At 35.8% G+C, this 24,316-nt stretch overlaps 1 protein-coding gene across 9 annotated transcripts in view; it reads right to left on the bottom strand.

The window, feature by feature from the left end:
• LOC150102349 (cyclin-dependent kinase 20-like) overlaps window positions 1-24,316 on the bottom strand; it is a 162,187-nt gene that overhangs the window by 30,455 nt on the left and 107,416 nt on the right. For all 9 annotated transcript variants that reach the window (XM_090399289.1, XM_090399288.1, XM_090399290.1 and 6 more), the window contains 2 exons: window positions 14,646-14,708; window positions 959-1,010 (listed from right to left, as the gene is read on the bottom strand). In XM_090399289.1, coding sequence (XP_090255415.1) covers window positions 959-1,010; window positions 14,646-14,708 — 115 coding nt within the window. The remainder of the gene's footprint in view (window positions 1-958; window positions 1,011-14,645; window positions 14,709-24,316) is intronic.

Below are 24,316 nucleotides of genomic sequence, written 5' to 3'. Positions count from 1 at the left end.
GATATCTCTTCATTTCCTCTTGAAGTAATTCTAGTTTTCCTGACATCCAAAGTGTCCGTACATTCCATGTTCTTACTGATAATAGTTCTGTTAGTTTCAGTTTACCTGTTTCTTTTCGATATCCCACTTTTCGATCCAACCCCCCCCCCCCCCCAATCACTCGATTGGTATCGTGGACCTTGTTGATCTGGGTGACGTCCGAGCCGGCATGTTGTAGCTGTTGATTGCATAGGCATTAGATAACAATCGTGTTTTTTCTTTATGGTCAGAGCATCGACACTCATCTGACTGATCCTCCTCCTTTATCCAAGATTGGGACTGGCATGAGACCCCTAAGGATTCCATGGCGGCTTATTGGTTTGCTTCCTAGCAAATCAGAATTAACTTACAACAGATTATTGATTTTCTAATACCCTTTATCATCCATTGATTATTTAAAAATTAATGCAAAATGTTTTATGGCGAAAATGTTTTACGCATAAATGTTTGTGCTGAATTTTTCTATGGCGAAAATGTTTACAGCAAATTTTCCGGCCAAGACCTTCACCACCTTTGCAATATGTTCCCTGAATTTCAAGTTTCTATCAATCATAACCCTCAGATCTCTCATCTCCCCTACTTCCTCCAGTACAGATCCTCCAATCGAGTATGCGGCCTCCCATCGATGTATCCCAAACTTCAAGACCTACATTTTGCTGCATTAAACTGACACCCATTCATATCTGTCTAGTTTATTCAAATTCTCTTGCAGGGCTGCCACATCAGCACTATTACTAATAACCCTTCCCAGCTTCACATCATCTGCAAACAACGGAATATCCCCCTGCAATCCACTGAATAACTATCAATACTTTCAATAACTATTTTCAACAGATACTATGAGTGAAAATATTCATTCATATTTACTAGTGAATTAAATACTCTCTTGCATTAAAAATGGCATTTTATTGTTACTTACTCTGAACAATGGGAACTTATTAAGCATTTCTCCAAATATACACCCAACAGCCCTGTAAACAGAATAAATAATTTTGAGAGCTTTATATATGCTATATCAATCAGCAAATCATAATGGAAAGAAATAAAACAAAATGTAACAGTTTATATTACATAGGGTAGTGCGTGTGTGCATGCGTGTGTGTGTGTGTGCATGCATACATGCACGCATGCATGTGTGTGTTTCCATGGTAGAAGCCAGGGTTATCAAGATTCTTAGTGAGTGAAATAACCAGGCATTTAACCAAGCCAAACATTTTATTTGGCAAGTAGGTTGTCAGTTACAAATTTCAAAGGTGTGTTTCCATGGCAGAAGCCAGGCAGTTATCAAGATTCTTAGTGAATAAAATAACCAGACATTTAACCATAGCCAAACATTTTATTTGGCAAGTTGGTTGTCAGTTAAAAATTTCAAAGAGTATTGTTCATACTAGATTTTGTGCATATAAATTACAGTTTCAGAACATTACAAACCATTATTATAATTAAAAAAAGTTAAACATTATAATGTTTACAGTGGAACAAACACATAGAAAACAACCTAAACAAAAATTTTTTCAGCAATAAAGCAATTTTACAGCTTCATTTTCCAAAAGGATGGTTCAGCATCACCCACATTTTTTGAAAAGATCATGAATACTACTCCCGATGTCTACTTTCCTGAAGGACAGTATGTAGACTAACTATGGAGTATTATAATGGAAGATCTCTTGGTGCATATGCCTCCAGGTGTAGACTGAACAGGAATATTGTTCAGTCAGGAGCTGTGGGACATGACATGACATGACATGACACCATGTATGCACACACTATGTGGTTGGTTCTAGCATCAAATTGCAAGCCAATTTCCCTTTTCCTGCAGACATTTGGATAAGTTGATAAGTAATACAATCATCATCATTCATTTATGTATGAATAAGGAATTATATATACAGTAAAACCCCTTTTTTAGACTTTCCCGATGGAAAAAAGTGTAAATAGCAGGAAATGCAAAAAAAAAAAACATTAAAAAAAAGGTTAAAAGATGACTTACTGCTAGTATGTGACTCTACATCAGTGGCGGCCCGTGAAGTTTAAAGTGTGTGTGTGGGGGTGGGGTGCTGCCTATACAAAATAATTTTTAAAAAATTCTTTTTTTCTTAATTAATAACCAATTTATTAATAAACTGGTTACTGATTAGGAAAAAAAAATTTTTTTTAATTATTTTGTATAGGCAGCACCCCCACTAAACTTCATGGGCTGCCACTGCTCTACATACTAGATTACAAAATTTAATAACCGAAAATAAATGAATTTATAATTACTTACATTTATCTATTTTAAAAAATCTTTAATTCGCAATTACTCATTTCAACCACTGTCTTACAGATGGTCTATTTCAGACTTTACTATGGGCAACAACTTCATTATGGATCTTTTTCAAGTCTAAACATCATAACAGCACAAGCATGACCTTTCTAATATCTTGTTTATTGTAACTGACCATGTGCAACTGAATTAAGTGAAATCCTTCCTGTTCCAACTCTGATAATACTTTATAATGCATAAAGTAAAATATTAGTATATTAGGCATTAAGATCAGTATTTTAATGAATAATTTAATGGTAATAAAAATTTAATATTAATAAAAATTGATATTAAATCAATTTTCATATCAAATTTTAAAATATAAAATTGATTAATATTAATCAATTTTATATTTTAAAATACTGATATTAATATATCAATATTATAATATTAACATTTTCTAATATGTTTTACTATTTTCCAACATATTTTAATATTTAAAGTCATCATCATCAAATTCCTGACATGTATCCTCAAGGGGTGTACAGGATATTATGATAGTACTACATGAAGAACTCACATTACTAACTTAGTATCAACAATTTTCCTCAAAATCAATCTGTTAACTGTCAAGACCCCAACATTATCAGATCTTATATTTCTGTCTTCCAAGGCACTTTTTACTCTATTAATTCACCTATATCTTGGTTTCCCTCTAGGTCTTTTTGCTACCAACCTGGCATAGAATGCTTGTTTTGCTAATCTTTCCTCTCCCATTCTTTTTAAGTGACCATACCACCTGAGATTAGCTCTGTTAACACATTCCTGGATTCTAATAGTGTCAAGTTCTTTCCTATTATCCTTGTTTTTAATATGATATTGCATCTGTTCAAGCACCTAATCTTTCTCAGAGCTCTCATATCTGTGGTCTCTAGTCTTTGGTCAAGTGTTTTATTTCTAACCCAGCTCTCAGATCCATAAGTTAAATTGGTTTGAACACTGTCTTGTATACAGATAATTTAGTGTTTTGACTAATTTCTCTCTTATTCCATATAAATTTATTCAGTTGACTTCCTACAATACCAGCTTTGCTGATTCTGTTGTCGATTTCCATATTTAATTTACCATCTTCGCTAAAAATGATAAGTAGCTGAAATTTTTTATTTGTTCTATAGATTCATTCACAATACATTTGATAATTTCAATGTTTCTGCCTATTTTCATTCTCTTTGTCTTGCTACTGTCAATTTTCATACCAAATTTATTACAACAGTTATTCAATTTAGAAGACTTGTACTGGATTTATTTAAAAGTATAACATCATCAGCAAAACGTAAAGAGAAGACATTAACATCTTCAATTTTGATATCAGGTTTAATACCGCTTTCCTTCATAAAGTGAAAATCTAATCCTGACAGTCTTAATCAGGCCTGAATCCAGCATGTACTTCACCAAGTTTCCTTTCCACAATCCTTCTCAAATATACTTGCATAAATCTTACCAGGAACACACAGTAGGGAAATAGCTCTGTAATTCTCACATTCAATTTTATTTCATCCTTTTGTATATGAGTACTATGAGAGCTCTACTCTGATCATCTGGAATTAGTCCCTCTCTCCAGGCCTTCTGAACTATGCAGGGCAGCCACTGTAAGACTTTTATACCTCCATACTTTAGCATTTCTGGTTGAATATCATCTACTCTTGCTGCCTTTCCACATTTCAGGCTTTTGATGGCTTCTACTTCAAGTACGGATATGTATTCCTGATTGCATGCCTGTTCAGTGTTTTTTTTTTTATCACTGCTTGTTTCATTTAGCAATTTTTTGAAGTAATTACACCATACACCAAGGATATCCTTTTCTGCAGTTTTCATGTCACCTTCATCATCTCTAACTCCTTTTACAGCACTCTTTCCTCTATTCCTAAGCTTTTTCAATGGTTCAGAATATTTTGCCACCTTCCTGATATTTATTTTCTATGTTCTTATGAAAGTCTTCCCGTGACTTTTGTTTAGCTAGTTTTACACAGTGTTTAACTTTCATGCATTTGTTTCTGTATTCTCTAAGAGCACAAGCTGACCTATTCACCAGGAACTTTCGATATGTTTCTTCTTTTCCTTCACTGCCTCTTTAACTTCCTGTGTCTCCACCATGGAGTTCTGATTTTTTTATCCTTACAGACAACCTCACTGCATGCCCCCTCTGTCTGAACCAATCAATGTTTTTTTAGGGCTTGCAACTGAATCTCCAAGGTTTGGTTCCTATTCTCAAACTCTTTCCTTTTTTCTTGAATAATGTTTGTGTATCTTAGTCTGCAGTTTATATCTAAGAGCTGCTCAACTTTTATTCGCTTTAAAACTTTTTACATGTTTTTTTTTTTTCAATATGAAATTCAATTTTATCCTGCTCAAAACTAAATAGTGATCACTTCCAATATTTAAATCAATATTTAAAGTGATGTGGGCTAATATCAGAATGGGAAAACTGAACAATGAGACTTATTTGTGCTTATGGTCCCACAGAAGGTTTTAATAACGAAGAAGGAATTTTTTGAGGCATTAGAGAAGACATCTGACACAATAAAAAGGAAAAGTTGGTCCTTGTTTCAGACCTAAGCAGCAGAGTAGGAAATGATTACCAGACATATAATGTTTTGGAAAAATTTGGAGAAAAGAGCAAAGCTAATAATAATGGTAAGTACCTGCTAATTTCTGCTCAGAACATGGAATAGTTATTACTAACACCATGTTCGAACATAAAAATGTGCACAAATTCACATGGAGAGAAAATGCAAGGAATAAGAAAAGTCTTATTGACTAGGTTATTGTTGACAAATGTTTTTCTCACTGGTTGAGGACACAAGAGTATACAAAGGATTTGAAATTGGAAGTGATCATCATTTAGTATTGAGCAAGATAAAATTGAACTCCATATTGAAAAGGTGTATAAGAAAGTTTTGAAATGAATCAAAGTTGAACAGAAATCAGATGTGAACTGTAGACTCAAATACACAAACATTATTCAAGAAAAACTGAAAGAGTTTGAAAACAAGAAAAAAACCTTGGAGATTCAGTGGCAAACCTTAAAGAAAACTTTGATCCAGCCATAGAAGAATGTAGTGAGGTAATATGTAAGGATAGAAAAATCAGAATGTCATGGTGGATTCAGGAAGTTAAAGAGACAGTCAAGGAAAAGAAGAAAGCATATCGAACATTCCTGGCAAGTAAGTCAGCTTGTGTTCTTAGGAAATACAGAGAAAAATGTAAGAAAGCAAAGCACTGTGTAAAATTAGCTAAACAAAATTAATGGGAAGACTTTAATAAGAACATTGAAAATAAATATCAGGAAGGTGGCAAAATATTCTGGAGGCTATTGAAAAGCTCAGAAATGGAAGAAAAAATACCGTAAAAGAAATTAGAGATTACAAAGGGGACATGAAAACTGAGAATAAAGATATTCTTGATGTATGGAGTAATTACTTTGAAAGATTGCTAAATTAAAAAGTTGTGGCAGCATGGTGGTAGAAAACACTCAACAGGAATGCCATCTGGAATATATATCTGTGCTTAAAGTAGAAAAAGCTATCACAAATCTAAAATGTGGGAATGCAGTTGGAGTAGATGATGATATTTGACTAGATATGCTAAATTATGGAGGTATAAAAGTACGAGCATTACAGTGGTTACACTGCAAAATTCAGAAGGCCTGGTAATTGGGTTGAATCCCAGATAATTCGAATAGAGTCCTTATAGTAAACACCTATAAAAATGGGAATAAAGCTGAATGTGAGAATTATAGAAGAATTTCTCTGCTGAACATTCTTGGTAACATTTAGGCAAGTATTCTTGAGAAATGGCAAAGAAAAACTGTGGAGAAGAACAAGCTGAGTTTAGCCCGAACAGAGGTTATTAAGATCAGATTTTCACTTTACGGCAAATAGCTGAGAAATCATGGGAATATAAAGGATCTGTATTTAAGTTTTGTTGTTCTGGAAAAGGCAAATGACAAAGTACCAAGAGAAAAGCTGTTCAAAATGCTTCAGTTATATGGTGGAAATGGGACATTATATCAAACAATACTTAATCTCTATTTGAGTTGCAAATCAGCGGTTAGAAATGAAGGAGGTACAGGAAGATGGTTTGATATTAAGTCACATGTGTGACAAGGATGTACATTATCTCCACTGTTATTCATCATCTATATGGATCACATTATGAAGAAAAGCAGTATTATCATTATTATTATTCAGGTCTCCATGGAGTCAAGAGACATATCGGCGGAGGTCCTTCCTAGGACACACAAAGTCTATCATACCACTCCTAGAATTCACTGACCGTTCTTGCTCTCAACACTCCATCAGACAATGCATTCCACGGTTCCACCACCCTCCACGCAAAGAAACCACTCCTCACCCTCTTGCTCACAGCTTCTTTTCATACTTTCCAGAGATGGTCCCTTGTCATCACTCCTTCCCGCTGCTCCACTAAGTGAAAGAACTCCCTAGCATCCATCCTGTCACTGCCTCTCAATAGTTTAAAAGTCTCAATCATATCATCTCTCCTCCTTCTATCTACCAAACTCTGCAGTCCACATCATTCCCTCAGCCGATCCTTATAATTAACATTGTACAGTCCTGAAACCATCTTTGATATCTGCCTCTGCATCCTTTCCAAAGTTAATTAATCCCCTTCAAATCTTGAGGAACAAATTTTAGAACAACAGTTTAAGTGTAATCTAACCAGGGTCTTATACAAAGGAATGATAACTCTTCTATCTCTGCAGGTCAGCATCCTTCTCAGTATTGCAGTAATCCTCTGGGTTACCTTTACCACCTTTGCAATATGCCCCCTGATTTTCAGTTTTCTATCGATCATCACCCTTAGATCTCTTGTCTCCTCGTTCTTCCTCCAGTACAGCTCCTCCAATCAAGTATGCAGCCTCCCATTAATGGTTCCCAAACTTCAAGACTTTACATTTTACTGCATTAAACCAAAAAACCCCATTCATTTGCCCATCTGTCTAGTTTATTCAAATTCTCTTGCAGGGCAACCACATTTGTACTATTACTAATAACCCTTCCCAGCTTCACATCATCTGCAAACAACTGAATATCCCCTTACAATCCATTGACAATGTCATTGATATAAAGATTAAACAATACAGGTCCCAGTACCGAGCCCTGTTGAACCGCACTTGTAATCTTCTGCCTCCTTGATACTGCCCCACCATACACAACCCTCTGATACCTATCAGACATCCAATCCTGAATCCGGTTGAATAACCTGAAATCTAAACCCATTTGCTGTAACTTAAACATCAGCTTATAACATGTGGCAACCTGTCAAATGGGTTTGCAAAATCCAAAAAAATAGCAGTGTATGCCTTTCCCTCATCAACTTCTCTTGTCACTATTATAAAAGGCAGTCATATTACTAAAGCAAGAGCACCCCTTAACAAATCCATGTTGATTCTCACAGATAACATTATCCTCATCTGTCGAATGCTGTATATAGTCCCTCACTAATTTCTCCAAGACCTTAACAACTACTGATGACACACAAACTGGCCTATAATTAGAAACATCCAGTCTGCTACTGCCCTTATGCAATGGCACTATCTTACCTTCCTTCCATTCCTTGGGTATCTTTCCCATAGCCAGACTTTCATTGAAAAGCCAGGTCAAAGGAGCAGTCATCTGTTTAGCACATTCTCTCAAAACCCATGGTGAAATACCATTCAGACACACTGCTTTACTGACATCCAGAGTACTCAGTATTTGGAATGCACTCACCTCTTGCAGATCTAAACCTCGAACCTGCCCTACACCTCTAGTATTAAAACCTTCTTCTCCAGGATGAAAACTCCAATAAAGTGTTCATTAAACAACTCCACTATGTCCTCTGCATCAGTCATCACTCTATTCCCATTTTTATCTCATAATGTCATTCTTCCACAATCATTTCTCCTCCTACTGGCCATATAGCTAAAAATTTCCCTAGGATTTTCATTGAATCTTAGTACCAATCTCTTCTCATATTCCAGTTTTGCCTTCCTCACCATACTAGTCACTCTCCTGGCCTGAGTTTTATATTCTTCATTCACCTGCAGTTCCTGTTTCACTTGTTTGATATTGTTTGTCATCCACTTTACACCAAATTGTGTCTGCTTCTTGACTCATGGAATACAGCTTACTTTTGCTGCTAACAAATATTCCTTCACCATTTCCCAAGCACTAATGATATCCTGGCATCCAATTCTGCCCTCCATGGAACTGCCCCAAGTTGATATCTAAGACTATTATAATCACCTGCCTTATACAGGGTGTTCGGGATAAATTTGACATATTTATAATTAATTATATTTTTCCGTAAGTTACATGTATTAACACACACTTCTCTTCATTTAAAAGTTTGGACCCTTCTTCATTCATATACAAGATGTCAGAAAGGATGGATAGCTGGAACCCACCTGAATCATGGAAGAGAATAACTTGTATCATGATGATTCGTGCCCGCCATCAAAATAAGGATATTACGACTGCTGCCCAATGCTCCCTGAATACAGTAAAAACAATCAGGCATGAACTAGAGACTTGCAATGGTGACTACGAGGATGTAGCAAGAAGAAAGATCCCTAGCAGACGATCTGATTGCGTTCGTACAGCAGAATTCCTCGCAAATCTGCAGGAACAGGTGTTGAAGAACCCTGGCATTGGAATTCGGGCTTTGTTCGTGGAGTTGCTAACTGTAGTCAAGCCCTGGATAACAAGGGTAGCCAATGGTAGGCCGTATGTATGGCAGCAGGATTCGGCCCCTTGCCACACCTCTGGGAAAAGTCAAAAATGGTTGTCTGAAAATTTCTACGACTTCACCAGTCCAAATGTTTGGCCTCCAAACTCCCCAGACCTTAACCCCATGGATTATTTTGTATGGGGCGCAGTTGAAAAAGACACCAATCGCACTTCCAGTAATACAAAAGCCCAGTTAATGGATAAAATTAAAACAGTTTTTGCGGCCCTTCCCAGGGAGACTGTAGCATCAGCTTGTTCGAGGTTCCGAAGCAGAATTGAAGCTGTGATCGATGCTAATGGTGGTTATTTTGAGTAAATCTTGTTGATAGTATTGTAATTAACTCTGCCTGTAATGTTTTTTGTCAATTCATTAAATTTAATAGATACAAAGAAGATTTTCTTTTTCCTTACGAAACTGTCAAATTTATCCCGAACACCCTGTAATTCCACATACGTTCCCTTTTCTTTGATACTCCTGCATGTCTATTCATCTCCCATGTCAAAACCACATGGTCACTCTCTTCAACTGGGGGGAAGAAATGTCATCTTAGTTATTATCAGCTCTTCTGATGCTATGACCAAATCCAAAACTCTTGAACCGCTTGTTCCCTCTATTACATGTTACCTAAGACATTTGTTCTCTCAAGAATTCTAGAAATTCCATTCCCTTATCACTACATTCATTTTCCTCTTTCCAACTTATTCTGCTGTAGTTAAAATCTCCCATAACAATCATTCTTCTTGCACTTGCCAAGCTCAACTGCCTAAACATCTCCTGCTCCCCACCCTCTGTACTCCTTGGCTTGTAACAACACCACACTAAATATCCTGTCTTGCCCCCCCCTCTACCTCACACCATATGCTTTCAAAACCATTAGTGTCACTTCCTTCCAAACCCTCCACTCTTAGAGGACATAAGTCATCACTTATCATAAGCAGTACTCCACCACAACGTTTTCCCCCTCCTATCCTGCCAAAAAATGATGTACTCTGCTACTTCTATTCCTGTTATTATATCATCTTCCATAAACCACGTCTCAGTGATCCCAATAATCTTGGCCAGGCTGACAGATATCAAAATTGGATATATTAATCTCAGCTCTTTACTTTATGCAGATGATGTTATACTCCTAAATAAATCTAGGACAAATCTGCAGGATTCCCTGACCAAACTGAATACCTGCTGTAATAAATTTGGTATGAAAATTAGCATTAAAAAGACAAAAAAAATGAAAATAGAGAAACACTGAAAACATCAACTGCATCCTCAATGAAAAACTTATAGAACAAGTAAAACATTTCAGCTCTTCAGGCACAATTTTTTTGTTAAGATGGCAAAATAAATTTGAAAATAGACAACAGAATTAGCAAAGCAGGTATGGTGGGAAGTCAACTGAATAAATTAGCTGTATACAAGATAGTGTTCAAACCAATTTTAACTTATGGATCTGAGAGCTGGGTTAGATATAAAACTCTTGATCGAAGACTAGAGACCACAGATATGAGAATCCTGAGAAAGATTAGGAGACCGAAAACGGATGGCATCAATGTCAGTATCATTTTAAAAATGAGGATATTAGGAAAGAACTAGACATGGAATGTGTTAGCAGAGCTAATCTCAGGTGGTATGGACACTTAAACAGGATGGGAAAGGAGAGATTAGTTAAACAAGTGTTTTTTGCAACGATGGCAGGAAAAGACCCATAGAAAGACCAAGATGTAGATTGACTGATACAATAAAGTGCCTTAGAAGGCAGAAATATAAGATCTGATAATAATACAATATTGACAGATAACAGGCTAATCTGGAGGAAAATTGTTGATATGAAGTTAGTAATGATGTAACTGTTCATGTTGTACTATCATAAGATCCTGTACATCTCCTGAGGGTATAATGTCAGGAATGTGATTATTATTATTATTATTATCTGAGACCTCCAGGGAGTCAAGGACTCTTCAAGGGAGGCTGTAAATTATCCAACCCAGCTATTATACCTTCCCTTAAATTCATTTACACTAGATGCACTCACTACCCATAAGGGCAAATTATTCCACCCACTCACTGCTCTCTGAGAGAAAAACCTAGCTCTTACCCCTTTCTTGACTGAGAATAACATTAAATTCCATGGATGCCCCCGTGTTCTCTCCCCGCCTTCCATATAATGAAAAATTTCATCATTTGAAATGCTATAACAACCATTTAAAAGTTTATAAAGTTTATAGACCTCTATCATATCACCCCCTCTTTCTCCTGTCTGTAATCAACATACTCGCAATCTGTCCTCATAATCTAAATCCCATAATCCGGATATAATCTTTGTAACTCTTCTTTGCACCCTTTCCACAGCTTCTTTATCCCCGTGGAACCCAGGAGACCAAATCTGCACACAGTAATCCAAGTGTGGTCTTATCAAAGCCTTATAAAGGGGCAAAATTACTTCCTTATCCTTACATGTCAAGGTTCGCTTCAGCATAGAAATTATCCTCTGAGTTGTATTTGCAACTTTTGCTATGTGACCTTTGAACTTTAAATTCTTATCCACCAATTCACCAAGATCCCTTGCCTCTTCAGTTTCTTGTAGCATAACCCTGCTAATATAATATGCCGCTGGATCTCTATCACGCCAAAGTGCATAACTTTACACTTACTAACATTAAACTGATAACCATTTTCGTTTGCCCAGATTTCTAGTCTATTCAAATCATTTTGTAATTGCTGAATATAAGTAGCATCCCTGATTGCCCTGCCTATCTTCGCATCATCAGCAAACATTAATGATGATGACATATTTTAATAATAATGTCATAGAAATTATAAAATGACATATGACACAGATGATATATAATGCAGAAATGATATTACAAAAGTGTGCTGAAAAGATGTAATAATCACCATGAAGGAATTAAGGTAGGACTTAATAACTTACCCATTATTCTACACATTCCCCAGCAAAGTTGTAACACTTGTTACAACTCTGCTGCATCATTTGTAATCCTCTGAGAAAAAATTATTTTCCTTGTTGCACAAACCAGTCCTCAGCTGCAGATATGACTTCATCATCTGTGGTAAATTTTTTTCTTTCAAGTGTTTCTTTAAATTTGGAAATATGAATAGTCTGATGGGTCCAGTTCTGGTGAATAGGGTGGGTGAGACAGATATTGAAAGCCCAAGTTATGTATTGTCTGTTGAGTTTCACGAGCAGTATGAGCAGGTGTGTTGTCCTACAAAAGCAATGTGCCTCTACTCAGTTTCCTGCAGTATTTTTTCCTTCAGTACCTCCTTCACATCTGTTGAATAAACTGCTGCTGCTGTAATAGTTTTACCTATTTTGAGTTACTTGTAAGGATTACACCACCCATATCCCAAAATACAATGGCAAGAACCTTCCCTGCTGATTTTTGGGTTCAGAACTTCATTGGCTATGGAGAACCTTTGTGTCTCCACTCCATCATTTGTTGTTTGGTCTCTGGGTCACAGTGATGAAGTCATGTTTCATGAACAGTCACAATATGAGCCAAAAAAATTTGCACCTGGTTTCTCAAAATTATCCAAAATCCCTTGAGATGACAGCAGATGTTCTCTCTTTTCGTTGGCATTCAAACATTTGGGGACCCACTTCGCTGAGAGCTTCTGCATGTCCAGATGGTGGTAGATAATAATCCCAACTCGTTTCCTGAATATCCCCAGAGTCTTTGCAATGCTTTTGGCTGGTATTTGTCTATCATCAAGAATCATGGCATGCACTGCATTGATATTTTCAGGTGTGATTGCTGTGGAAAGTCTTCCTGACCTGAGGCAACTGGTATCTCAGGATGCTCAGTGTTAAATTTGGCCACCCATCTGGCAACTGTTAGATGAACTATTCACATATGCTGAGGCACAGTCCTCTAAAGTCTCACACAAAGTTTGGTGAATCTCAGTTGTGGACTTTTTTTGCAGCACAAAAAACTTGATGATGGTCTGCACCTCTGTGTCTTCAAATTTTTTTCAAAATGTCTGACATGTCATCTTATATAGCCTAAAAGAAAAAAAAACAAATTATTACAATATGATGAAACATGGAGGTTAAAGGGTTTTAAGATATGTTATTTCTTGTGGTTATATCAGTTGCTTTAATATTATTTTTTGTTCTAGGATGATTTATGATCCTACATAAATACAAGTGATCCTTTGTATAATTTTATAATATGTATCACAGTGTAGTATTGTGTAAGTAGATAATCATTAAATAATCTATTGTTAAACCAGCTGCATGTTCTTTACAATATATCCCACTCACACAATGTATTTCAGGGTACTATTATAATAGGGTAAACATATGAAACCAACATATGAATGTTACTGTACATCACTTTTGCATCTCATGAGAGAAACTCTCTCCTAATGGTGTTGAAAAAGATAGGACAACCAAATTCTTGAGATCATTTATAAGCTTAAGTGAAACTAAAATGACTACATGCATACCTCTGCTGCCTCTTTAGCTCTTTTTGTATATTTTTCCTTTGTTCTGTGAAGAATAGATGTTTTTCTAATCCATCATGTGATCTCTTCAAGGGCATGTCTAAAAAATTAAATATTGTAGAGAAGGTACAAGATCTGTGCCTAATGATTCTAATTTTACTGATGAAGTCTTGTGTATTTTTATATTAGAAAAGATTAAACCAACATCATCTGTAGGTGTTCACAGCAAACTAAAATAACTTACAATTTGAGTTCAATACTTTAGCTAAAGTAGTCTAATGTGAGTCTTACAAGATTATTAGGCTCATATAATTTTAAGAGTCCAGAAACACTGGCAGGAAGCATGACAACTTCCAGCTTTTTGATGAGATAAGAGAACCAAACTGGATGAACATTTTCCATATGTTCATTCATTTTATCTGTCATAAACATAAAATGACAAATCGAAATCAAGATAACAAAGAAAGTCATCCTGGCAATTTTTAAGAGTTGTAAACTGAAAGCTTTCATTATCAACAACACTGATTATAAAATATATTTAATATGAATAAAGCTCTCATTTAACCTCTCTACTGGCCGTGGTGAATGAAATAGTGAGATCAAATTGCACTTCTTATTCATGTTAATCAATAGGTGTTACAGAATCGTATCCAGATTTTGCTGGACGTCTATAGACGTCATGTCTGGTTGGGGTGTTAATGTAAAAAATACTAGTCATTTCATTTTATACTAATAACTAAAGACTTTTTTTTAAATTAATGATATATCATCACTCTTACTATAGCAAATATTATCATAGGGAACTCATTTGCTATGGATCCCCTTTCAATTACTTTTTCACAGGCACTGTTTATAGAAAATATTTTTTCTATAAATATTCATGAGCATGTGATAGCCTCCCTAAACTGTGAGAGTTTAGGGAGGCTATCACAATTACTCCATTTTCTTCTAAATATGTAAAAAACATGAGCAGCTACTAGTCAGCATTGTAAAAACATTTATTTTCTGTAAAATTTAACATGATGTGAGTTTTGACTTGTTTTTGCAACAGCAATTATGATTTTATTTCATTAACAAATATATAAAATATTTCAATTATTGTGATTACCATAGATCTACACCTTCATCATACTGTGAAGCGCCGTATAAAAGTTCGGGAGCACGATACCATCTAAAACATAAATAAGAATATGAAAATGACATTAATTACTGGAACATACAAATATAATACAATGACTGCAATCATCAGTAATAAAGAGAGAGAGAGAGAGAGAGAGAGAGAGAGAAATTAATAGCTTCAATTCACTTTATTTCACTTTTTAATACATTTTAGTGAATATATCAGAAAATTCTAGAGTATCAATTCTTTTATTTATTTTTTTCAATTATGTGAATAAATGTTATTAATTCCTAGAATATAAAACTACAGCCCAATGAACACATCAATAAACTGAAAAAAAAAAAAAAAGGAAAAATTAAATAGCTTAAGGTGAATATATCAAAAAATTCTGAAATACCAATCATTCCCTTTTTGTTTTAAATTAAATTAATAAAAATGACAATGCCAATATATTTTAATTATAATTCTAAATTTCCTAGGTGCAATTTGAATAATAGCTGATATAACTGATTACAGAGTAAAAAGATTCAGTGGTGGAGGTCCACATTCTCAGAAAAGATCACTGAATTGCCTTAATTCCATTCACAGTTTCTGCACTCATTTTCAGGTAACGCATTTCATCCACCAACCATTGTTATTAGTAATAGTGCAGATGCAGAAGCCCTGCAAGAGGATTTGAATAAACTAGACAGGTGGGCAAATTAATAGGGATTTCAGTTTAATGCAGCAAAATATGAAGTCTTGAAATTTTGAAGTCAAGAGATCTGGGAGTGATTGATAGAAAATTGAAGTTCAGGGGCCATTAAATAGATTTACTCTCTTTAATTCGGGAATAACAAAAATTCTAAAGCATTGCTAAATAAGATTCACCCATGACAGTAGGCTCATCGAAAAAGAATGGCCCGATTATACAACACCTCCTAACCGCGCACCACACATTAACTTTTAGTGAGTCTCTTTCATGTTGCCACATTTCCTGAGGAGTCTCTGGAAATGTGGCAATTGTGACAGTTAACTTCCCACTTATGTGGAATGTTGTTTCATCTGAAAAAGTCAACGTGTCAATAGCATCTTTGTCATTTTCCATTTGTGTCTTCATCAGTTGACAGAAATCCAACCTGGCATGATAATCGTCTTCTTCTATCATTTGAACAGTCGTAATTTTGTAAGCATGTTTATGGAGTTATCTGGTTAGAATTCTGTGCACTGTGGTTTTTGGTACATTTAACTCTGCAGCAGCACGTCGCACTGATTTCTTGGGAGTGTTATCAAATGCCCTTTCGATTTTGACCACATTCGCTTCTCTTGATGAATGCCTCCCTGAAAAATGTAATGAAATAATAATATTCATGCATCAAAAATTCTAATAGTTATACTTTCAAATGATATTTATTGCAACTCTAGGTTAGTCATGAATTGATCCAGTTACACTGAATTTTTTCATCCAGTTATTAATTAAATTTCTGTGGATAGCCTCCTTTTTATAATGGACAGAGAATTTTCTTCTTACTGCTGTTCTGGACTTGCGTTCAGCAAGCCACAGGACACAATTGACTTTTTCTTCAACATTTGCCATCTGCAATCACACCAGTCTAAAAAGAAAAATGTAATGGAATAATAATATTCATGCATCACAAATTCTAATAGTTATCCTTTCAAATGATATTTATTGCAACTCTGTAACTGTGATACTTTTGAAGTAGTTAAAGATCAAAACTGCACTAAGAATTATGGGATACCCTATACATATATATAGTATGCTAGGTCACGAGTACAGGGTATGACAAGTCAGGACTAATAGACCATCCTTTGGACACCTCCTCACACAGGATTAGATGGAAGAAAACAAAAGTGTTACACAAAAATTATTACAAGTCAGAGAGATTGGTTCTGGAATCAGTAGCAGCTTTAAAACAAACTTCAACAAGTATGACTGTATGAATTTACCAAAAATCTGGGAGACAGTCATTTTAAGATAATACTTGTCAACTATTCTCTGTATCCAATAGTAGATGGTGGCAATTAGGACTGCTCTGTTAATTAATTCTTTGTGTTGTCCATTACAATTTTAAACTGTTCCCATGATTAACTAATTTTGCTGTTTACATACTGTGACAAACTGCTTGTGCTCTGAAGATGCTGGGTATAAAACCAGTGAAATATCAGCAATTAAGTAAATATATTTTTAATATATTTTCTTATTAGTATCTTGTGTTGTGAATTAAACTGTTATAAAAATCATGAACTGCCTTTCTTTTCAGAGAGCACCAATTATATTAACTGGAAAGCACCAATTAAAAAGATTAATTAATATATGTGCCTCTATTATTATGCAAGTACAGTGATACCTTGGTTAACGATGGTAATCTGTTCCAGGATTACCATCGTTAACCAAAACTGTCATTATCCAAGGCACAATTCCCCATAAGATTTAATTGAAAATCGATTAATTTGTTCTGGCTCCTCCCTACAACCACAGTACATATTAAAAATGCAGATAAAACTAGTTTAAAATGTCATAAAAAATATGGTAAATATCATTTATTAATTATACAGTATATGTATTTGCTACAAAAAAATTAACATTAATAAAATGAATTGTTCATGAAAACAGTTTTTAATTATCAATCTTCATCAGAAGGATAATTGGGCTCACTTCGGGGTTTTTTGACAAATGGACCTGTAAAAAACATGTCTAGGGTTGTTTGCTTCTGCCTCTTTTTTAAAATGTTTCTGAAAAACTGCATGGACTTTTCATTAAATAGATCTGCAGTTCTGATAACCTCAGATTTGTTTGGATTCCATTTCATAGCAACATTTTGAACTTTCTCCCACTTTGCCAAAACATTTTTGATTTCAGCAGTCGTAATTTGTTCTTTCTCTCCATCCTCATCTTCAGATGAAATTTCCATTTCCTTTTCTTCACACTGCTGCTTGAAAAGTTCTTTTAGCTCATCAGTAGTCAGTTCTCGGTCATGCATCTCCAATAATTCTTCAACATCTTCTTCCTCTACTTCCAAGTTAAGATCATGAGCAGTTGCCACAATATCCTTTACCAATTTGTGTCCTTCATCTGAATTCTTCATTAACAAAGGAAGGACACAGTTTCCTCCATGCTGCTTTGATACATTTCATTGTTACTTCTTGCCAAGCCTTTACAATTAGCCTAATTGCTATGACAATGTTGAATTCTTCCTTCCAAAATTTTCTTAGGGTTATGTTGGTAGCCTCACGCATTTCAAAGCACCTGGTAAAAAGTGCCCTTGTGTAGTTTTTTAAAATTTGCAATTATCAGCTGATCCATAGGTTGAATCAGAGATGTAGTCTTTGGAGGAAGAAAAATCACCTTGATAAAATCTAATTCTTCTGGTAGCTCTTCTTGTATGCCCATTGGATGGCCAGGTGCGTTATCCAAGGTTAAAATGGCTTTTAGAAGCAGATTGTTTTGCTCAAGATAGGCTTTGACAGTTAGTCCAAACACTTTGCGAATCCAGTCTCTAAATTCTATTCTTGTGACCCAGGCTTTGCTGTTAGACTTCCACAAAACACCGAGATTGGATTTAAAGACATTGAACTTTTTGATTGCTCGGGAATTCTCTGAGTGGTAGATTAACATTGGTTTTACCTTGCAGTCTCCACTTGCATTTGCTGCTAAAAGCAATGTTAACCTATCATTCATTGGTTTATGCCCAGGAAGTGTTTTTTCTTCTTTTGTGATAAATGTCCTGTTGGGCATTTTCTTCCAAAATAATCCAGTCTCATCGCAATTGAAGACTGGTTGAGGTAGGTATTCTCCTTCTTCTATAATTCTTGTAAAGCTATTGACAAATTTATCTGCTGCTGCTTTGTCAGCACTAGCTGCCTCTCCATGTCTGACCACACTATGAATTCCTATTCTTTTTTTAAAGTTGTCAAACCAACCTCTGCTACCTTTGAAATCATCATCATCTACCTCAGAACTTGATCTCGAAGTCTTCTTTTTCAAATCTTGATAAATCAGTTTAGCTTTCTGACAGATTGCATTTTGAGATGTAGTATCGCCCTCCATTTCTCTTTCTTTGATCCAAATTAGTAATAGATTTTCCATTTGCTCAAAAAGAAGCCCTCTGACATTCAACCTTGAAGTTCCCTTAGCAATCTTAGCTACCATAAGCTCTTCTTTCTTAGCCAAAATGGTTGATATTGTAGAATGACTGGTTTCATATATTCAAGCTAGCTGCATAACTTTCACACCTTCATGATGTTTTGCTATTATTTCTTTCTTCTGTTCAATAGAGAAAATTTTTCTGTTTTTTTCCCCCTCACTAGCTTTCTTTTTGAGACCCATTTTGTCACACGGTAAAAAAAAATTCACTCTATAAAAAAAAAAGATACACAAAATACGGTATTATTATAAATTGTACAACACTAAGAGAAGGGATACAAAGAACATATCGTCACCTGAAAATAAAAGTAAAAGTTCAAAAAAAAAAAACTTTTTGAAATAAAAGTTAGCAGTTAAATTCGAAACCTGCAATTTTTGGCTTAGTGCATTTTGCTTATAAGGTGATGATATTAGATACAGCACTTACCATAACATACGCTGATTAGCAGTTTATATATACAACGATTATTATACAGATGAGATTTGATTTTGCCTTTTGACGGCGAACGAACAGTGGCACGCACCCGCCGATTTATTGTCTATATGAACAACACAAAAAATAAATGCTTAAATACTCATTTTCATCATAAAACACATTTATAACCACAAATTTTAAAATAAAGCACAGTACACTACAAGAAAAGAAACAATAAACGAAAAACATAAACAGCTGGCTATGATGGGTCAAACATATCTGAGCTTCACAGCTATACAGCGTGGCTGTTCTCTATTCGACAATGTCTTCCCGCACGTGGCTGAGTGCGATCTGAAAATTCCGGTTTTTTAGATCAGATAGAGGTTCACATAATCGAGAGTCGTTAACCAAAGCCTGTGTCGTTAACCAAGAGATTTTCTTCTTACAGCCACTTGTCGTTAACCAAGGCACCACTGTATTTGTATTCTTTATTTTAAATAGAAGTGGTGTTTCTGTTTCTTCCAGTAGTTGAGAGAATATTCTGTTTGAATATTCACTCAACTAGTGGAAGGTAGGACTAATTTGTTTAGTCCTACATTCAGTTAAATTCAGTGAATTTGGCCACTAGAGGACTGTAAGTTGTGTAGTGCTGGAAAGCGCTCTGGAAAGATAAGTGCTATTTTGAGTGATAATTGGCAATATTTCATGAATTTTAGTGTTGTACTATTTATTTTTAATAATAAAGTGTGTCTGCATGATTTTTAGCATGATTTCTGTGTGATTTATTAGTTAAACTTTAAAGAATTAAAGAAGAAAAGATTTAAAGAAAACATTGTCTTCTTTAAATACAACACAATGACAGTACTTACGAGATCAACTGCATGAGTGTCGATTAGTGCAACTAGGTGAGCACCGCGAAACTGAAGTGCCTAAATTAATGACATAGACTTTTCAAAAATGATTTAATGTTGTGAATGTGATATGTATGCATGGCAGAGTGTAATTATTATTACTCCAAGACCTCATGGAGTCAAAGACTCATCTGGGAGGTCCATAAGAGATGTGTTTGTGGAGAGAGAGGGAGAATGAACGGGAGACGAGAAAAAGTATGGATTTGTAGGAAGTGTAATATATTATTAGATCACAAGGCAATAAATGTGAAACAGACTGAAAAGACAGAAGATGGCATAAATGAAAGAAACAGAAATGAAATGAAAGCCAGTGAAACTGAGGGAGTGAAAGAATGCCAGGATATGGAAGCAAAAATTAGTGATAAGGAAGCAAAAGAAAGTATGAATGAGGGAAACGGAAGTAAGGTGCAGCAGAACAAGAGGTGGCAAGACAGCAGGAGTGACAGAGAGTGAAATTGCTGGAATACAAGATTTAATGAAACAGTTATTGAAAATGAAAAATGAAATGAGGAATGTCCGGAGTGACGTTGGATGTTTAGTGGAAACTAACGAAAGTGTGCAAGAGAATAGAATGAAAGAAAAAGAGTAAAAGAGGTGACAAGTGATTCCAGGATAGCAGTATATGGAGATTCCATAATTAGAGGATTAGTTAATGACAGAGTCCATAAGGTCTGCTATTCAGGAGGGAGAATGAGTAGGATAATTCAGGCAATGGACATAAGGAAGAAACTAGCAAGAAAGTTAATGGTGATTGTGGGGACAAATGATTTAAGTGGACATAAGGAGCATGTGAAGGCGAATATCAAAAAGTTATTGAGAAGAGTGAAAGATAACAGTGTAGTGGAAAAGGCTCTCAGTGTGTTGCTGTGGTATGACAATGATGAGCTGCACCAGAGAGCCAAAATCATGAATCGTATGCTAGCGGAGCTGTGTGAAGAGAAGGGAGTACAGTTTGTGGATGTATGGCATGTGTTTGACAGAAGAATGAAATTATACAGATGTGATGGGTTGCATTTGAATGGCTTTGGAGTGAGTGCACTGGAGAAAGTGTTGCTGGATGGAAGCACAGTATGTGGAAGTACCATGTGTGATGTATGCAAGAGATGAAGTGAAAATCAGGAGAGTGGTATTGAAGAGATAGAAGCACTTGGAAGTGAAAAGAGTAGTAGTGTAGATGAACAGAGAACAGGAATGCAAGAGGAACAGGGAAATGAAGGGGATAGACAGAGAGGAATGGGAGAGTGGATGTTGAAAGTGGCATTGAATGTGTGTATGAAGATGGAGTATTTTGTGATGTGGATGGGTGAGGAAGTTCAGACTGAGCAGACATATGGGGTAACTGGTGATAAAGGTGATTGGGCAGGTGTGGTGGGGAAATCACAACCAACAAGTGACTTGGATAGGATTGGTTATAGACCTAAATTAAAAATTAACTACTGTGTTTGTTTACAAATGCCAGAAGTATCAGAAATAAGGGAGATGAAATGGTTTCAGTGATTGAATTAATCACTTCAAAATCATTATAATAAGTGAAACATGGTTGAATAAAGATGATATTCTAACAGAAATAGTGGAAGGATATGGTATTTTTCACGAGGATAGAAAGGACAAGAAGGGAGGAGGAAGTGCTGCTGATGATGGGAATTATGTCCACATAAGGTAGATATGAAAGGGGAAAATAGTGGCAACGGTTATGAGGCAGTGTGGTGTAATAACGTGGATGTTGACAGGAATACATATTTAGTTGGATGTTGCTATAGGATCAGAAATCTGGAAGGTGGTGATGAAGAAATGTATAAACAACTTGGATTAGTGAACAAAGGAAGGGTAATTATTATGGGTGAGTTTAATTGTGGCAGTATAGATTGGAATTAAGAGATAACATTTGGGAATACGGAAAATGAATTTCTCGAGTTCATCAGAGATAACTATCTCAGGCAGCACATAAAGGAAGGTATGTGAGGATAGGGAGTTCTAGATCTGATCATTTCATCAGAGGATGTAATTGTGAGAGGGGTTTCAAACTTTCTTCCAGCCGGTGAAAGTGATCACAAAGTAATCGCCTGTGGTGTGGCTAGCCATATGCAGACTTTTGTGATGAAAGGACATATGTGGAATTATAAGACTGGTGATTATGACAAGCTTAGGAGACAGCTAAGAGCTATAACATGGAATGAGGAGTTGAGTGGTAAGGAAATAAATGCTACTTGAGAATTGACAAAGAAATACCTAACACCATCAATGTGTGAATGTATTCTGAAGGCCAAAAGACTGAATAAATTAGGTGTAAAATGGATGAATGAGGGGCTTAAGCATGAAATCTGTAAGAAGAAGGTACTATGGAGGCAGTACAAGATGAATAATGGTAATAATCAGTTTCATGAAGAGCATAAAGAACAAGCCAGGAGAGTGTCTCAGTTAGGAAGAAAAACAAAAGTAGAGTATGAGCAGAAACTGGAAAATCAGGCAAAGAAAAATCCTAGAGAGTTATTTAGATATGTGACAAGTATAAGGAAGAATGATCATGGTAAGATGAAGTTAATGGATGAAAGTTGTAGAATGGTAACTGTTGCAGATGATATTATTGAGGTATTCGTATTCAGTGATCAATTTATATGGGTGTTTCATCCTGATCAAGGTGGAATCAGAGAAGAGGACATAATAAAGGATGGCTTAATTGTGAGTGAGCAGGAGGTATTTAAGGAAATAAATAACCCTGATGTCAATAAGGCAATAGGATTTGATGACATATCACCATGCACCTTAAAGGAATGTTCCAGGGAATTGGCAGTCGCATTGGCATACCTGTTTAATAAAAGTCTTGCAACAGCAAAGGTTCCAAGGGAATGGAAGGAGAGTAAAATTGTTCCACTGCAGAAATGTGGTGATAAGGCTGTAGCTTTAAATTATAGGCCAATCTGTGCATCTGGAGTTGTGGTGAAGGTACTGGAGAGAGAGAGAGAGAGAGAGAATTGGTGAGAAGATGGAAACAGAAATGAGTTGATAACAGCAGTATTCTCTGTGGTTATCAGAATGGGTTTGTTAAAGGGAGATCATGTTTTACTAAATTACTTATGTACGTGGGCTGTTCAATAAGTAATAAGACTAATTTTACTGTGGCGAAACCACTCATCACAATATTAATTTCTGTGGAATAAAGAAATGTTGCTGTCTGTATTAACAAAAGAGGTTGATATACAGGCTGATGTGCCAGAGTGTCACATGACTAAACGCAAGCTTGTTTCGCCGCGACCAGTCGTCGAAATGGAAGCGTCCTTGGAACAGCGTTATGTGACTAAATTTTGTGTGCGTTTGCAAAAATTGGCATTGGACACTTTTAACATGATATGCGAAGCTTTCCACGATGAAGCAATGTCGAGGGCAGGTGTTTTTCGCTGGCATAAAACTTTTAAGGAAGGAAGGCAAAATGTGGAAGATCTTGAACTTGAGGGAAGACCTTCAACGTCCATCACAGAGACAATGATCAACACAGCAGCGATTATCATCAAGCACATCAAAAGGAAGCATCCATTACTGAAGAATGGCTTCTTATTGCACCACAATAATGCAAGGCCACATATTGCTGGTTGTGTAGTGGACGTTTTGCAGAAGAACAACACAGATATCCTACCACACCCTCCATACAGTCCTGATCTTGCACCGTGCAATTTCTGGCTGTTTCCTTAGCTCAAGAAACCACTAAGAGGCCACCATTTTAAAAGCAACAAAGCATGTGTAAAAGCTGCGGAGGCAGTTTTGAAAGAACTCTCAAAAAAAGGATTTTCACATATGTTTAAGAAGTGGATGCAACGTTGGGACAAATGCATCACGTCTCACGGTAGTTACTTCGAAAAAGACCATGTAAATGATGACGATTAAAGGTAATCTGTTTTCTATATAAATATAGTCTTATTACTTATTGAACAGCCTACGTACTATAACAAGGTGAGAAATACCTTGGACAGGGAAGATGCATAATAAAGTGGTATAATTGGATCTTGCAAAAGCTTTTCATAGACAGCCACAGGACAAGCTGTTAAATAAATTGAAACGGATGGGATTGGATAACATACTTCTGAGTTGGATCTGTGACTGGCTGTTGAATAGGTATCAGAAAGTTGTATATGGGGATGCAGTATCCCAAAAGAGAAAGGTCACTAGTGGTGTACCGCAGGGGTCAGTTTTTGGG

Source organism: Typopeltis vanoorti, chromosome 10 (assembly GCF_054136105.1).
Source record: "Typopeltis vanoorti isolate ZY-2024b chromosome 10, IOZ_Tvanoo_1.0, whole genome shotgun sequence".
Classification (NCBI taxonomy): Eukaryota; Metazoa; Arthropoda; class Arachnida; order Uropygi; family Thelyphonidae; genus Typopeltis; species Typopeltis vanoorti.
This window is presented reverse-complemented; position numbering and strand designations above follow the sequence as displayed.